Source organism: Epinephelus lanceolatus, chromosome 20 (assembly GCF_041903045.1).
Source record: "Epinephelus lanceolatus isolate andai-2023 chromosome 20, ASM4190304v1, whole genome shotgun sequence".
Lineage (NCBI taxonomy): Eukaryota > Metazoa > Chordata > Actinopteri > Perciformes > Serranidae > Epinephelus > Epinephelus lanceolatus.
Window position 1 is genome coordinate 34,799,772 of NC_135753.1, and position 18,799 is coordinate 34,818,570.

The 18,799-nt window shown below is 42.4% G+C and overlaps 1 protein-coding gene across 1 annotated transcript in view; it reads left to right on the plus strand.

The window, feature by feature from the left end:
• The window catches only part of kcnh2b (potassium voltage-gated channel, subfamily H (eag-related), member 2b), a 413,129-nt gene that overhangs the window by 361,640 nt on the left and 32,690 nt on the right, over positions 1–18,799 (plus strand). The window contains exons 7-10 of the mRNA XM_033638617.2: positions 8,431–8,610; positions 11,361–11,461; positions 13,575–13,713; positions 16,927–17,081. Coding sequence (XP_033494508.2) covers positions 8,431–8,610; positions 11,361–11,461; positions 13,575–13,713; positions 16,927–17,081 — 575 coding nt within the window. The remainder of the gene's footprint in view (positions 1–8,430; positions 8,611–11,360; positions 11,462–13,574; positions 13,714–16,926; positions 17,082–18,799) is intronic.

Here is an 18,799-nt window from a genome sequence, read left to right on the forward strand (position 1 = left end):
GAATGTACTCTTCATGTATCACCATTTCCAAATTCAGTGTATATCATGTGTTAATTCATGCAATTCCGTGACTGTTTAGGGACCCCAGTATGCCGAAATATTCAGATACACTGTTTTGAGTGGCAATGTCACTTATTTCCCTCGCCTACTCAGATTTTGAAGCGTTATTTAACCCCTTCTCAACAAGATAGCATGATGTGATTATTACCAACAGATGCCTTAGCTTCAAGGCATCTAGTTCTAGTTTCATGTGATACCAGTATCTGCTCTCGCTTTGAAACTGAGCTCTATACAGTGGGTTTATTTGCTAGTCTACCCATGTTCAGCTTCGCCTGTCATAGTTGGTGAGCTCGAGTTTATAACTGTATTAATGATATCTGAGATGTGCTAGATAATGTATGATATCTAGCCCTTAAAATGCCTGATATCAAAGAATAGAGGGCAGAAAAGCAAACAATGACCTTTTTCCTGCATCTAATGTGTTCACTTCTACATTCACAATATTTATATGTAAATTCAACAGCCGTCCCCAGAGGGCCGCCGTACAGTAGGCGATCCTTTGATCAGGAAACAACAAAGCACAGCGCCTGAAGCAAAAGAAGGTTTTGGCACCACAAAGCCAGAATGAGAGGAAATGCTCTGGAATTATTCACACCTGAAAAAACTAAACCATAAAAATCATAAAACTACTCAATGATTGACGACAGACGGGGACGGAGATAAAAATGGAAATGGTTCCTAGCAGTGGGGAATACAATGTTTTAGTTGATGCCCACAGTATAAAACTCATCACCACTGGTCGCAGTCACATTTTTCATCATATCTTGATGATTGTGATTCCTTAATGTATGAGTGTAGTGTGAGTACAAGTTGCCTGACATACAATATGACAGTATTATCAACTTGTTACACTCCCTTTCCATCTCACCCTGACATTGGATCCACTCTTAAGGTGGACTTATACTTGTGTGTCAGCTCTGTGCAGAGCCTACACTGTTTACAGCATTTATATTTGTGCGGTGGTGTGTCTGTGTCACTCTGCAGTTACACCTCCAAAACACTAGTTGGCAACGGAGGTTTCTGTGAAGTGCTGTAAAGTTTAGTTGATTCAAAACACACATTAAACACACATTAAACATGGATTAATAGAGACAGTTTCAAACACAAGTCAGCTTCACTATAACTCACAGCATTCACAGACAAACACTTGTCTTTATCTGGACACATTTTCCCCACAAATACAACATGCTAACGTTATTAGCACGAGCCTATGGCATTTTACATTGTATAAATTAGCCTAGCAGCTAGGGAACTTTTCCTCTACTCATATGAAGCCAGGGACAACAGCAACATGTAACAAAGGTAACATATGGTTCACTGACAAAACAGCTGTCTTATACTAAACACGTTTTCCAGACAAATATAACATGCTAACATTATTAGCACAAGCCTATGGCATTTTACACTGTATAAATTAGCCTAGCAGCTATTAGAGATTTCCTCTGCTCATATGAAGCCAGGATAAATCACACACAAGACTTAAAATGCTATTTTTGTTGAGGCTTTATTGTCTTCACAATTTATTGTTTCTTATCTGTGAAATTAAAGTTTTAGGATTTAGGAATTTTAGGAGTGGGGCAGAGGGAGGTAAAACAAACTACAATGTCAAGCGATATTAACAAGAAATGTCGATTTAGAACAACCTTGATAGCAGCATCTGTCTTCAACAACTTGACAATGGCATAAGTCCTTCCCCATGGCGCTGATTGGCTAATTAAGTCACCCCTGCAGTGCCCATTGGTTGTTTTTATTTTAACCAAGGAACAGCTGTGTCATGTCACAATTCAAGTCAAACTCAGTGACGTGGGCGGACTCAAAGTTCTGGGCCCTGGCGAACTTAAGCCTGAATGTGTTGAACTAAAAATATGATAAACAGATTGAGGGTAAACACAGCTGATGGTGGGGGGGGGGGGGGGGGGGGGGTCCTGCCTGCCTGCCTGCAGTTCAGAGGCAGCTCACAGAAGCTCTGGAGGGTTCCCACAGCTGCTAACACTGATCAGCCCCTCAGGTATTTAGTTTACTGAGGATGCATGACGACCATAAGAGACTAAGCTTTAAGCCAACGAACCAACTCTGTTCCCCAGAGACGAGATGATCAACTGAGCGGTAAAGTCTGGTGCTTATTCGTCAGATAATTTATATAATTGCTAAGAAAAGCAACGTATTCTCGTATCTCTGTGAACAAAATACAAGCATAAGAGTGATTTAATGCAAGCAGGGACTGGCGTACAGAAATACATAAATACTTGAATATAAATCCTTTGAAGGAGCCAGAATTCCGAAGAGCTGGCTCTGATATGAAACAGCTGGCTCAATTACAGAGAGGATGTACACTGTAATATCTCCTGCTCATTTTTAATAAATCAAGCAAATGTTATCTTGCCAAACTTCATCTATAAGAACAACTCCGGAGGAAATACAGAGAAAATGAGGGATTATGGGATCCTCATGTACCAGATGCTCTCAGGATGGTTTAATCATAGGTTTAGAAATGTCTACCATTGGGCCGCAGTAGGTGAAGAAGAGATGGATAGTGGGATGGAGAAACAGTGATAATAAAAGTGGAGTAAAGGGAGACTAAAAGCATGAAGGAGAAAGGGCGGCGGAGAGTCAAAGAGGATAGAAGGGGAGGAGAGTCTAAAGGGATGAAATACCAGCCATTCAAGCAGGAGTAGAAAAGAAGATGAGACGGGAGGCAGGATGAATGGTAATAGGTGACAGGATGAATGAAAAGTGACTCGGCTGCTCGCTGTGTGAAATAAGAGGAAGAAGTGGAAAGGTGGAGCGAGGATTGCTGGACCGAGAACAGAGCCACGCAGTGAAGAAAACCAGAAATTAGAAAAGAGGAGAGATTTAGCAGGTCAAGGGGAGGGCAGGAAGAAACAGGAACAAGATGAAATGGAGTAAAGACTAATGCAAGCTAAATGGAGTGAATTGAGAAGAAGACACAGAGGTGAGAGGAGGTGAAGGAAGGATCGTGAGCACACGGGTGCCAACCAGGAATACAGGACTCGGTATAATCATCAACTCGTTTATGGTTTTACCTTGTCTTTTATAGCTTCTGGCATGTTTATCTTTCTTGTTTTATGAGTTCGATTCTTGTTTTTACTTGATTGTTTCACTCTGTCCCCTCTCTGGAGATTGTGTTGGAGTTCTGTCAGTCGGCTGTAGTTGTCACAGCCTCTCAGGGAAACATAAGTCAACTCTACCTGCATACAGATGTGTCTGTTAGTCTGCTGCACTGGTGCTGAGTTTTTGCTCCAAGCTTACAGCAGTTGTTTAGAAATGTGGTCGCACAGAATAGATGCGGTGGATCATTTTGAAGAACTCTGACATCTTTTACAAGTGGAGAACATATGTGAACAGGCATTTGCACAAATAATTTCTGACTTCTTGATGCATTTTTAGTGATTATGGTCTCACAGAGTGACTGTCAGCAAGCAGCTGGACAGAGGCTGTGTACCCAAGTAGTGGATTTGACAGTGCTGATCTGCAGCGTGATAGGACTTTGCAGGTATTTACATCCACATAGCTTCTTTGCATATGATTTCACACATCGATGCACTGTCCAGATGCGCAGGCAACTAGAGGCAAAAACTACCAACACTACACAAATACAAAAGATTAGCACTGTTAATGGATGTTCCAATCAATCACACTGGGAAAAACAAGGGCCACTATAAGTCTCGAAGATAGTAGGATGTAAAGGGGAGACAGATGTGGATCCAACACCTCTGTCTTCAGTCTAATGGAGTGGAATCAACTGATGTCAAACGTCAACGATAAAGCAATGTGTTAAACAACTCAGAGTTTTAAGAGTGTTTCACTACAACTCTGGGAACGGTTGACCCAGTAGATAGGAAATAGTAAAGTTACAACCTGGTCTCACTCTGAAGGCGTCGAAATCCAACGCTTGGGCATTGACTTGACGTGAGGCACCAACGAGAAAAGGTGTAGCGTCAGTAACGTTGGCCGGTTGCCATTATAGTTTAATGGCACCCGGCAGCGTCAGGGGGAAATGCAGCAAGACAAGAATGAAAGTTTAGGTGTACTGTAGGAAGTCCAAGTGCGGCAGGTGGGAGGTGTGGTGGGTGGGTCCAACAAATGGCAACTTTCACCTAGGAGAGTAGTGTTTGTGTCCCGAAGGATTGAAAGGCCAAACACTGTTCTTTTTTCGAAACCTAATGATATGCGTTTGTTGTTGAAGGAAAAAAAAAACATCAATTTGCAGTCAATTTGTGATGTTGCACTGACATAGTGCATTTACTTTGAAAGATACTGTATGGAGACGGTAAAAAACATAGAGTTTCACCCTGGGAGAGCGGTGTTCATGTCCCGTAAGATTATAAAGCCAAACCCTGTTCTTTTTTCCTGAGCCTAATCATGTGTGTTAGTTGTTGAAGGAGAAAACACGGCCACCAAACAGTTTTCTCATGGCCATACAGAGCCAGTCATCTAAACTTAATCCAGCTGAAAATGAGTTTCACTGCTGAGGACCAGACTGAAGGCAAAAAGCAACAAAACAAGCAGGAAGTGAGGTGAATCACCAGCATACAAAGAGCGTCTGCTGTGGGCCACAGACATCAGACAGTCATTGACTACAAAGGATTTGCTGCCACATGTGAAATATTGCTGATTTGTTTTGAAATGTATTGTCGATTCCATTCCCATTCTGTCCCCTGTAACTGAGAGGTTGCATTACGGGGCTATAATACCTATATTGTTAATTTCATGTGGGTGTAACACAAATTTAATTTTGAAGTCAGTAATTAAACCTCACGCTCACTATGTGATTTAAATCCAAGGTGTAGGAGTACAAAAATAATGTGACGAGAATGTGTAACTCTCCTGCTATCTTTGTAAAGCTTATAGTGCACAAAGCGGCATCAATGCTACTTTCAGATGGAAACAGTTGTCATTTTCACGGCTAGCACCCACGCTGTGTAAGTAGCAGTTATAGAAATACAACATCATTCTAAGTTCAGACCAGGTCTTATGTTGGTCAATGGCGTAATTGCTTTCTGCTACCACACCTCATTTTAAAAACGACACACCCATGGGCGCAAAGTTTTTAAAATGAGGTGTGGTAGCAGAAAGCAATTACGCCATTGACCAACATAAGACCTGGTCTGAACTTAGAATGATGTTGTATTTCTCTCTATTTAAAGGCCACATGATTCAGATAGTAAGATGTGCCTACATAGGCGAGTTCACAAGGTGCTCACACTCTGCTTGTTACGCACACAAGGACCCATAGATGGGTTGCGGATATGTGAAATATACATCATTAATGAGGAAAACAATTACATTCTGTAAAATGTGAACATTGCAGAGCATCACTGGAGACCTGCTGTCTGACTCCCCATTAGGAGAGACGCTGTGCACATTTACATGAGGTTAAAAGTTTAGTTCTGTTTCCTCTGTCAAGTTTATAACTACAGTTTTTAGTTCTGCTGCACAATATTCGCTGCAGAGACATCGCTGCTCTTACAGCATTACTCTCAGCTGAAAACACATCAATCGCCAGTTTGACGAATCCACCATATAACTAGTCTGAGTGGGCGGAAGTTCGCTGCATAGATCAGCCTCTCATTGGGCGGAACGAGCCACCTGCTGAAGTCCCGCCCTACCACCTCCGGTTGTGTAGCAGTTTTCAACACGTCCTTTACTAACTTTTGCGGTGTTTGATCTTGCAGGGATGTAGCCATTTTTCTGCCATGGTTCGCGTCCCGTAGGTGATATTTTTGTGGGTGTGTTACACCAAAACCTGTTTCCCCCCGGCAATATTTTTGCAAGCACACCGTTGCTGTGGCACCGCCCAGAACGATTGTGATTGGTTGAAAGAAGTACAAGCAGCCTGGGCGTTTTTTTTTCTCCAATCTCAAAGTGAGAGTCGGCCCAGCCAGACCTTTCTTTTCTTGAGAAAGGTCTGGTGAGCGAGACTACCATATAACTAGCAGTGCACCAGGTGCAGACACACCTGGCTGAGTTCATATTACACCCAAAACACACCTATGATTAATTAAGGGACTAAATACAACCTTTTTGCCCCTTGCGCCACACTTTGCGCCTGTATTTTGCACCGTTTAATGAACAGAAGTGGATCTGGACACACGGGGCGGCTGGGGCTCAGGAGGTCGAGCAGGTCGTCCATTCCCTGGCCCCTCCAGTCTGCATGTCGTAGTATCCTTGAGCAAGATGCTGAACCCCAATTTGCTCCCAGTGGCTTTTCCAAAGGTGTAGTTATCACCATGCGCTTTAAACCAGTGGTTCTGGAATGGTAGGTTGTGGTCCAAAAGTGGTTCGTGGGTCCATTCTGAATAGACTGCAAGTGACTCGCAAACATGTCAAGTTTTTAAAAACCAATACATTCTCACTCTGACTTCATCACATATTGACGTTTTGGTCATGGACATTCCACATCAACATATGACATGCAAGGTACCCTGGGTGCGTTGGTTGTTGACCTTCTGGGACACTGTGTCAAATTCTCTTCCTTTAAGATAAACTTCCATTTTCACAGGAAATTTAATGTTTGCATGCAGTCTCTTTTAAAATAAACGCACTACGTCAGTACAACACCGCAAATTGATGTCGGTTAGGTTAGGAAGAAGAACAGGGTTTCAGGTGAAAGTTGATGTTTGTTGGACCCATACACCACCCCTCGTACCTGCCCCACCCAGACTTTCGCTGCCTTAACTTTTGTCCTTGTCCCGCTGTGTTTCCCCCTGATGCCGCCGGCTGCGTATCATGCTGATGTTAAAGAATGCCCTTTTTCTTTGGTTTCTGACGCCGCAAGTCACTGCACAAGCACCAGATTTCGATGACTTTTGAGTAAGACCGGGCTCGAATTTCCCGCACAGAGCTTTCATTTTGAAGTGCTGTTTCCTGATGTAAACTGAGTAACTAACTGACATCTACTTAAGAGAGACAACAAAGCTCAATGACATGGCCAAATGCAAGAATGATGCTGAATATATTAAACTGAATGGACCTTGAAGGAACGACTAACGAGAAATCTGGACCTTGTGGTTGCATCAATCTGGGGCCATTGCTTTAGACCATGCAATAAAGGTCAGTGGTTCCCAACTGGTCGAACCACAAGGTCCAGATTCTTCTTACTCATTAGTTCAAGGTCCACACTGTTTAATACATACAATTAGCTAGTTTAAGTGTCTGTCCATTGTTCACTTACTCTACAGCAGGAAATGGCACTTCAAAATAAAAGCTCTGTGCCAGAAATTTGTTGTACTTAAAAATAAGATGTGCTTTTTACAGACAGTCGCTTGTGGTCCATTCACAATGGACTCGGGACCACCAGTTGGAAAGTTGCTATAGATCATTTAACCAGGGCCTTGTGTCTGTGCTGTGTTGGACTGCATTATATTCTAAAGCTGTTTCCTGGTGTCTACATCCACCCTGAGTGAGCACAGCTCGCAGTGAAAGTCAGTCAGAACTCTGGATTTATCACTTGTGTTCTGGTGCTCTGTGTTTTTCCTACCCTCGCTTTCAGCACAGCAGCCGAGCCTCTGCAGTTCACTGTGTGATTCTATTAAGCAGAGACAGAAGGCAGGCCGTGCTAATGCGTCGGTATACTGATTCATTCCCGCTCTCGTCCAGGGCCAGTGCAGTGCAGACGATGGAATACATTAGTGCAAGTAAAGCTACTTAGAACTGCTCCATAATACCCGAGATTTCATTCCTGGTGTGTGTTTGTGCTTTAATGTGTTTGTATGTGAGGCGGACGACGGAAGAAAAAGATCTTTGTGTTTGTATATACAGTATGTGTTCTGAATACCGTTATGTGCCGTACCTCACCACTTGGCACTTCTGAGTCAAAGCCTCATCGTGCTGGAGCCAGAGAAATAAAGGACATGACTAGACTCATGCCCGCTAAGTGTGTGTGTACACATGCATGCATTACTGCGCAGATGCGTATCTAGAATGACTGTGTGTATGTGTGTGTGGGGAACACGCTGCGTGGGAGGGTAACCTCAAGAGGGTCAGTGCCTTCACAACCGTTCTTGTCATCTTCAGAGGACACTGGCTCCATTGCTGTAATTGCAAAATGCTGTTGTTATAGCCACTGAGTAAGCACAGCACTCATGTCATGGAAGTCAATGTATATTTCATGGAGCTGCTATATGCACTCAGGCTGTGTGCAAACGTGTGTGCGTACAGTTCATTTTCCATTGCACTACCTCTTTAACAGTCTCATGTCCCGTCTCTTCCTCCCTATTCTGTCATACTTTTATCCGCCTTCCTACTTTCTGTCTTCCCTCTTTATTTGCCTCATCACTTGCCTTCCCACCATCTCTGTCTCCAATTATCAGTGTCTGATTGCCTCTCTGTCCCCGTCTCTCTACGCAGGTGCTGTCTCTGGGTGCAGATGTGTTGCCAGAGTACAAGCTGCAGGCTCCTCGCATCCACAAGTGGACAGTGTTGCACTACAGCCCATTCAAGGCAGTGTGGGACTGGCTCATCCTGCTGCTGGTCATTTACACCGCCATCCTGACGCCCTACTCAGCCGCATTCCTCCTCAGCGACCAGGTGTGGTCTCATCTGGGGGTAGAATCAGTAATGAGACAGCTGTCAACTCAAGTTAGTTTTATTTATACTGCCCAATCACCAGTCACAAAAGTGCTTCAAAGGGCTTTTCATCTGTACAACATACAATCCTTGGGCTGCAGTCACACCAAATCCAGCGCTGTGGGGAAAAGTTGAAATAGATTCAACTTTTGAGGAAACACAATCCAGCCAAATGCTGCCTTGATACAACATGACCGTCAGTCAGACCAGAAAGACACAGGCAATCCACAAGAACAAGTAAAACAGTCTAATTCCACATATTATGCCACAATAGGCTAGTGCTAATCAAAGAAAATTCACAGAACAAACTTAACGAAGACAAATAATAATTTGCTGAGATGAGGATATTGGCTTTCTCTACACCCTCCACTCCCCCACAAATGGGCCATATAAATTACTGGTACCCTCATTACACACATAGCCTACGCCGTTGTGAGCATTTATACTTGTGCGGTGGTGTGTCTGTGTCACTCTGCAGTTACACCTCCAAAACACTAGTCAGCGACGGGTTTCTGTGAAGTGCTGTAAAGTTTAATTGATTCACAACACACCCAAAACACACTTTAAAAACACATTAAACACACATTAATCATGGCTTAATAGAGACAGTTTCAAGCACAAGTACACAAATCAGCTTCACTATAACTTGCAGCATTCACAGACAAACACTTGTCTTTATCTGGACACATTTTCCCCACAAATACAACATGCTAACGTTATTAGCACAAGTCTATGGCATTTTACATTGTATAAATTAGCCTAGTGGCTAGCAGACTTTTCCTCTACTCATATGAAGCCAGGGACAACAGCAACATTTAACAAAGGCTCCATTACAACTCACAAGGTTCACTGACAAAACAACTGTCTTATACTAAACACGTTTTCCAGACAAATATAACATGCTAACGTTATTAGCACAAGCCTATGGCATTTTACATTGTATAAATTAGCCTAGCAGCTAGCAGACTTTTCCTCTACTCATATGAAGCCAGGGACAACAGCAACATTTAACAAAGGTAACGTTACAAAATTCAGCTCCATTACAACTCACAAGGTTCACTGACAAAACAACTGTCTTATACTAAACGCGTTTTCCAGACAAATATAACATGCTAACGTTATTAGCACAAGCCTATGGCATTTTACATTGTATAAATTAGCCTAGCGGTTAGCAGAGATTTCCTCTGCTCATATGAAGCCAGGATAAATCACACACAAGACTTAAAATGCTATTTTTGTGGAGGCTTTATTGTCTTCACAATTTATTGTTTCTTATCTGTGAAATTAAAGTAAATAAAAGCTTTGTTTCCACTGAGGGAAATGGTTTCAGCTCACAAACATAGACAGGAGGTAGTTAGGTATAGGATCCATTTCAATGCAGAAGTATAAATCCCACATTAGAGGTCGCCAAAGCTTCGGGGGGTTGGGGAGGGGATGTCTTTATTTAAAGGGGTGTAAGACAGACAATCATATAAAAAGTTCCTAAAAATATAATTTACAAAATATGCCATTTCATCAGGGGTCATCAGTCTACGCAATGAAAACAAAGGGGTCCTTGAGGAAAAAGGCTGAGAGCCCCAGTAAGTGACACCACCACACAACCCTGTGACTAACTGTCACGGCGTCAAATTTCGTGTGACTGCAGCCTCAGACTCTGAATGTATTTTTCTTTTTCTTTTTTTTTTGGGTAAATCAGCTAGAAGTTATGTGCAATTTAACACCAGTCTTCTTTTTTAGCAACTAGTGTCAAAAAATTCTGTTTTTCTAAATAAAGTTTACCTTAACTAAACAGTCCATTGTGAAGGATTTGGGGGCATCTATTGGGAGACATGAAATATTATATTCATAACTATGTTTTCTTAGTTTATAATCACCTAAAACTAAGAATCTTTGTGTCGCCATTAGCTTAGAATGAGCTATTTATATCTACATACGGAGCAGGTCCTCTTTCACAGAGTCCACCATTTTGTTCTACAGTAGCCCAGAACGGACAAACCAAACACTGGCTCTAGATAGGGCCATTTGTGTTTTCGTGTCGGCCACCTTAGGTCTCCTACAGGCTTGGCAGTTTAGGTTCTGCATCCTCACCGCTAGGTGCTGCTAAATCCTTCACGCTGGACCTTTAAGTTTTAGTTATACTGGCTAATCTTGCTAACCTGGTCAACACTTCCCTTTGAGTGACACAATGTTGGCTATGAAATAATGATAAAATAAATAATAATAAATAAATAATAAATAAATAAATGAAGTTAATGTACATAGAGGATTCTCATGGCACTGAAAATTCAGTCTCAGTGAGCGTAGATAGTGTTTCTTAGAGACACTGTATCTCTTGTAAAATATGAAGTCTATTATAGCTTTTGTTTACTCCTGATTTGTGTTGTGAATCCCCGTAGCTTCTCCTCAAATTTGGCTCCCGGTGAAAGCCCCGTTTTTTGTGTCACGTCTTCATGTTTTGTCTGCAAATGTATGCAAATTATCTTGAAACCCTTAATGCTAATCCATTTGAAGGAGGTAATCACACAGAACTGTTCTATTTTTAGAGCATTAGATTATAATTCTCCTCTCCTGTCTTTTTTTCCTCTCCTCTCCTCTCCTCTCCTCTCCTCTCCTCTGTATTCTCTCCTCTCCTCTCCTCTGTATTCTCTCCTCTCCTCTCCTCTGTATTCTCTCCTCTCCTCTGTATTCTCTCTTGTCCTCTCTCCTCTCAGGAAGACGCAGCCATGCAGGGTTGTGGTTACTGCTCTCCTCTCAACGTGGTGGACCTCATAGTTGATATCATGTTCATTATTGACATCCTCATCAACTTCAGGTCTGACTTTAAACACATACAGTTCAATAGTAGTCACAGGTGTCGCTTAGACTGGGGTCACTGGGGTCACTGGGGAACATGCATGTGTCAATCATTAAGTTTTTGATTCTCCCTCTGTGAACATGAGAACAGATATGAACTTTGAAAGTTCAGGGGTTTATATTAAAAAAAGGGGTTTCCTTCCCCAACAAAAGAGGACTGAAGAGTAAATTGTGCCTCCACATGTGTTGACTCAGCAGAGATAACATAAACATGAAATTTGGCACAAACATCCATTCAGTCTCACCTCAGACCAATGTCGATGGTCAAAGTTCAAAGCTTAAGTTCAACATTGAACACAATATATCAAGAACACCTTAAGGAAACTTTGGCACAAATATCTATTTGGTCTAAAGTATGGACTGACTAGAACTTTGGTGGGCACAGGTCAAGGGTCAAGGTCACTTTGACCTTGTCCGTTGCTTTCTCGTGAAAGCGACATCTCAAGAACAGCTTAAGGGAATTGATTTAAATTTGGCACAAACATCTACTTGGACCTAAGGATGAAGTGATTAGAATTCTTACGTCCGCCTCATTTCGTGAACAGGATATCTCCAAAAGACCTTCAGGGAATTCCCTCTATTTTGGCACAAATGTCCACTTGGAGTCAAAAATAAACATTAGCATCTGATGATCAAAGGTCAGTGTGACCTGGTCTGTTGCATTCTCCTTGAACACGACATCTCACAAACATCTTGAGGGACTTTCTTCAAATTTGGCACAAACATCTACTTGGACTCAAGGATGAACAGATTAGAATTTAGTGGTCAACGGTCGCGTGTAGCCTTGTGTTCATCTCATTTAGTGAATGCAATATCTCCAGAAGATCTTGAGCGAATTTCCTCTATTTTGGCACAAATGTCCTCTTGGAGTCAAGAGTGAACATTAGAATGTTATGATCGAAGGTCAAAGGTCACTGTGACCTGGTCGGTTGCATTCTTCTTGAACAGGACATCTCAAGAACACTTTGAGGGATTTTCTTCAAATTTGGCACAAACATCGACTGGGACTTTAGTATGAATTGATTAGACTAAGGTGGTCAAAGTTCCGTGTGACCTTATGTCCATCTCATTTCGTGAACATGATATCTCCAAAGAGGGAATTTCCTCTATTTTGGCACAAATGTCCACTTGGAGTCAAGAATGAATACTAGAATGTGATGATTGAAGGTCAAGGGTCAGTGTAACTTGGTTCGTTGCATTCTCTAGAACGCAATATCTCAAGAACACCCTGAGGGAACTTCTCAAATTTGGCAAAAATACCTCTTTAGTCTTAACAATGAACTGATTATAACTTTGGTGGCCACAGGTCAAAGGTCAAGGTCACTGTGACCTTGTCTGTTGCTTTCTCATGAACGTGAAATCTCAAGAACAGCTTAAGGGAATTAATTAAAATTTGGCACAAACATCTACTTGGACTGAAGGATGAATTGATTAGAATTCAGTGGTCAAAGGTCAGTGTGACCTTATGTCCACCTCATTTCGTGAACACGATATCTCCAAAAGACCTTGAGGGAATTTCTTCTATTTTGGCACAAACGTCCACTTGGAGTCAAGAATGAACACTAGAATGTGATGATTGAAGGTCAAGGGTCACTGTGACTTGGTTCGTTGCATTCTCTAGAATGCAACATCTCAAGAACACCTTGAGGGAGTTTCTTAAAATTTGGCACAAACATCAACTTGGACTTAAGGATGAACTGATTGGAATTTGGTCTGTCTCATTTCGTGAATGCGATATCTCAAGAAGACGTTGAGGGAATTTCCTCTATTTTGGCACAAAAGTCCACTTAGAGACAAGACTTAACTGATTAGAGTTTTCTGGTCAAAAGTCAAAGATCAAGGTCACTGTGACCTCTCATAACATGCTTTTTGACCGTAACTTAGAAATTCATACGCTAATTAGGACAAAATTTAACACAAATGTCTAAAAAGATAAAATGAGAAAGTTTTGACATTTTATATCCATAAGGTCAAAGGTCACCTTCACTGTGACATCACTATGTTCTGCAAAAACACTTGTCTGGCCATTACTCTTGTCAGTGAATTTTATCAATGTTCATTCTTCCTTTCAGGACAACATATGTGAACACTAACGATGAGGTGGTGAGCCATCCAGTGCGTATTGCCGTCCACTACTTCAAAGGCTGGTTCCTCATCGACATGGTGGCTGCTATTCCCTTTGACCTGCTCATCTACCGTAACGGGGAGGAGGTATGTCATGATGGAGGGAGGGAGCGAAGGTTGGCTATTTATACAGAAGGTGTGAGGGGAGGACGAGACAAATGGTGGAGAGATGGAGAGATAAAGGGAACAAGGGAGAAAAGCTGTAGCTGCATTGACATTGTGTCTCTGCCAGTGTCTGTATGTAGTGGAATAAAGACAGGAACAGAAAGGTACGAAGAGGGAAGAGGAGGAGGGAGACAGGGAGGTGGAAGACGGGGAATAAGAGGAAGAAAGAGAGAGGCAGAGGTGGTTTAGTTTTCCGTTTCATAATTTAATTGTCTCCATGGGGAAGTTGATTTGCAGTCAGCTGTGGTGGAGCGTCAAAATAAAAGTGGCAACCCTACATCAAGCGATGCAGTGTTCAAAATGCAATTAATCAAGTATTTTAATGAGAGGAAATTATATCCATGATTCTGATGACTGTTAAAAGACAGATTTGTAAAAAATGAACAAACATTTCCTGCTTCTCTAGTGACAGAATTTACTGTTTTTCAATCTTCGGTCTGTTTTTCTTTACTATACTAACTTATAACACTACTATTGTTACCACTGCCAAAATACCTACCAGTGTTGGGCAGTAGCATCAGTACAAGTAGCAGTCAGTTTCTCAGTAGCATGGTGGTAACATCACTACTTTCTGAGTCAAATAGCTTTTCACTTGCAAATTTGATTAATTGACCGTAAAAGTTACAAGCTCTTTTTCCCAGGAAAAGCTCTATAGTGCAGCGGACTTTTTTCTGTGGAGGTCTGGATCAAAGTGAGGATATTAAAACTGAGGATGAGTAATGTGACTGACACCAGCACCACATCGAAGCATTTCTGTATGACGTTACATACTAATCCTTCAGTTTATTCTGCCTGCTGCTTAGCTATTGGCTTTTTCTTGGCAAGACCCGCCCTACTCTGCCTCTGATTGGCTACACTGCACTTCTTGATGCGTCTCTTATGAGTCTTGCCCAACGACTGTACATATTTCGTGGATTTGCAGTGGACATTGGCAGTGATGGCCAAATGAAGCCTCATGAAGCATTTGCTTTATTGTTTCTTTATTTTCTGAGCCCACTAGATGGCGCTTTGTGTTCAACAAAAGGTTGAAAGCACACTGAATTGCTATTCTTTGAGCCTCTCTCTTTAAACCATGAGCGCCATCTAGTGGGCTCAGAAAATAAAGAAAATGCTTCATGAGGCTTCATTTGGCCATCACTAGACACTGGAGGGATAGATGTAGCTTTGCAAGTAGCAAGCTACTTTTGCCATTTTCGTGTAGCTTAGCTTGCTATTTTTCTCTGGAGATAGCTTCACTGTATACTGGAAGCTAGAGAGGTGCCAGTTTGCCTCCATAGCATGGCCGATCTGCCATTAAGCAAGGTACAGAACCTCAAATTGATTGCTGCACCTGTCCATAGGCAGCCCCCTCGCTCTGACATCTCTCCATTTAATACATATAGGTCCACCTTGTGTATGTGTGTGTATTTCAGGCCTGAAAAACACACAGTGCAGAGCAGATTTGTCAGAACAGAGAGCAGAGTTAGCGTTAGCTTAGTGAACGTTTTTTTTTTTTTTTAAAGGAATCATAGTAGTAGATGGTGAAGAAAATGGAGGCGGGCAAAGTCGCAGTGGCTCTTGGCTCTCTGTGATGCTTCCAATAAAGGCTCTCTATTTTAGAGTGTGCAGTTTTTGGATGTAAAGTGGACCCTGGAGCTTCCACTACACTACGCTACCAAAAACCCCATCATAGCAGGTATTATTATGTTTCACAGCCATTAACGCTGTGTCAGCCACCGCCAGTTACAAGCTAACGAGCTAACAAACCTAAACAATTAAGGATGTAAACTACAGTTACAATTCTGACACGTCTGCTTGGCACCCATTTTGGTGCACAAGACTCCTCATGTATGGCTGAATCTCTCTAATGTGTCCTCTAACGCTAACACTAGCCATCATTGTGCAAAGCAGAAAGCGAAACCTACCGCATGCAGTGAATGTGGGTGGCACGAAGGCAGATCCAGAATTTCTCAATGAGGGAGAAAGAACAGATCTGCTTCAGATCCCTTTCCTGATTTCTTTTGTCACTCTCATGTGGCAAAACCATGTAAAACAAATTATTAGTGTTGGTCTGGGACTTTATGAAACCTCCAGAGCCACAGACGACATCATACAACTGTCTTTGCAGACTTAGTAGTACTCTGCAATACTTAAACTGCGTTTCATGCGTAAAATCATTCGGTCAGTCCTTTTAATCAGTGATGAAAATCATCTCTAATGGAGGCAAATATGCAGGAACACACAGTGACAGACACTGTGTGGTTCAGTCTCGTACAATGGGTACTGAAGTTGAATGGTTTTCTGAATGATAGAAAGTAAAGCGATGGAGGTGTTGACTGGAGAATGTGAGGAAGTGGGGGGTGGGTGTCTGGAGGAAGAGGTGGGAAAGAGGAGAGGGAGGGGAAGGAGGAAGCAAGCTGCATCGTAGGTTGCTGGAGCCCTCTGAGCATACTTCCCACATAATAAGGATGAAAACCACTGAGGCCAACGCTGATGGCTCCACACAGCATCTCAGCGCAGAGTAATTCCATTGACAGAGTAAGAATGGCTTTAAATACATCTATAAGTAACAGGAAGCATGTAAGCAATAAAACTAATTGTTATTTATAGTGATTAAGCCACACGCCGTGCCAGAAATGATGAGCGTGGAAACTCCCCAACATTGAAATACTGCCCGGGGAAAAGCTTTGCCAAGCCTCACTTCACAGAGGCTGTCCGGACGAGGCTGCAGAGCCAAGAAAGAGGAGATTTTCCTCACCAGACAACTATTATTTACTGTGAGGACACAAACACACACATACACACACACACGCACGCACGGAGCAGGACTAGGCTCGGTGCCAGCGCAGTGATCGTCCTGTTATTTATTTCTTGTATGGACATGGAGAGGGCCAGCTGAATACAAGTAGAAAGGAGAGGGAGTAGACAGCCCACAGTAATGAAAGGGAGTCAGGATTTACCACCTCCACAGCAGTGAATCACATCGGGACAAGGCCACGGCTGTCCCACCTGTGTGTGTAAATGTGTGTGTGTGACAGGATGATAGCAGGTGGGAAAGCTGTGAGGAGACGTCGGAGGCAGGGGAGTTTGTTTCCTGCCATGCTGTACAATACTTTGTCTCATCACCGATACCTGTGCTCTGTCTCTCACACTCAGACCACCACTCTGATTGGCCTGCTGAAAACCGCCCGTCTCCTGCGATTGGTGCGTGTAGCCAGGAAGCTGGACCGCTACTCGGAGTACGGCGCGGCTGTACTCTTCCTCCTCATGTGCACCTTTGCCCTCATCGCTCACTGGCTGGCCTGCATCTGGTACAATGATGTCTGATGAAATTACAAAGGATTAATATGGGAATAATCATGTCTCAGTCTGCACACATCAGAGCTGGTGTTATATGAGTGTTAGCAGTGTTGCAGTATCCTCTGAGAACTGAACTTTTGTTTGGTATGCATTTTTAATTTCTTTTAGCTATTTGGGATCAGTAGGAGCTGATAAGTATAAAAAACTAAACACTGTCCAACTGTCCTCAAACGAGATGATAATAAAGTCCCAGTGTCCTCAAATGTGTACTACATAATTAACAGCGTCTTAACTTGTTACTGTCGCTAAAATTGGTCAAATTTGTTGCCATATTAATCTACAAACATTATTAAACATTAATAAACAAGTTTCAACCATAACATGTGATCAGGTTTGGACCTTGTCCACTTTTGTGTCTGGATCGGCTGCAGACTGACTTGGCAGAGGTGGCTGCCATCTTGTTTTTACACGGATTAGTGTATTATGCTCTTACTACCACTAGATGGCACTAAAGAGTGTCCACGAATGAGGACAACAGGTCTGAGTTAAGTAGAATGAAGTCTGTGATGTCCTCATGTGAGGACACAGGGTTTCAGGAGGATAATGAAATTCTCAACTTAAATACAATACTTGAAAAATATGGAGTTGATGAGATTTTACAGTGTGTTGTCACAATAATGTCTAATAGTCTACTTTATTTTTAGGGTTGTCCCAGTCGTGTTTTTGCCCCCGATCCCAATCCGAGTCCAATACTTAGATTTTATTAGATAATACAGCAGCACAGTAGCCTGGAAATCCAGACCCAAATCTAGACAGATTTAGGGTCTGGCTAAGAGTAATGAAAAGAGCCCAACTCGAGAGGCGGCACCAAGCATGCATTTGAAAATATCACTGCACACAATTGGATAACACTACGACCAATCAGAACAATACTTAGTGCTTAGCTACCAGCGGAGCTAACTGGTAGATTAGACTCTTGCTGTATCTGGTCGGCAAAACAACAAAAACGTCCTTCTTGCAAAGGAAAGACTCAAGCGCCATCTTCTGTTCCTCTTTTAGAGAAAAAGCCAAGTCTAACTCGTTCATTGTAGCGGCCAAAGCTGTTTCAAACAACTGGTGTTCATCCGTAGCCATCTTGCAGTGTTTACTGACTGATTCAGGACTTCGTTGTCGCAGCACTGTCGTCATCTGTTTAGCTCGCCTCTGGCCCGCCTATATCATTTACACCGATGTGATTGGTGCAGCTTGGCTCCGAGGGCATGGGTAATGAGCATCATTACTGATTGCCAGAGTGACTCGCTGAGCAAATTCAAATTGTGCTCTCACAAGAGCTCTGGATTTCCAGGGTAGTAGCACAGTGCAAACTTGATAATTGAATAGGGTTATATATAATACGTTTGCAGCTCGACAAGGTTATTTAATTGGACTGCTGTCCTTTTCGATTTACTGACTTAAGTATGTCCAACTCCACTACAACAGGTGGAGATATGCTCCCTTTCAGCTTGTAAGCATTTGACCTTTTTCTGGTTGACCTATTAAGTCACAGACCAAACAATCCAGCGTCGTCCAGCTGTTCCAACACTTTTTTTAATTGGTCACCATTCCTTGTTTTCCTCCTATCCATGTATTTTAAAATATTTAACTCAGCTGACACAACATGAACTGTGTCTCCTCGTCTGAGTTCGACTTCCAATCCCATTATCTAGGTGTGTTAGTGAGACTTTGAGGA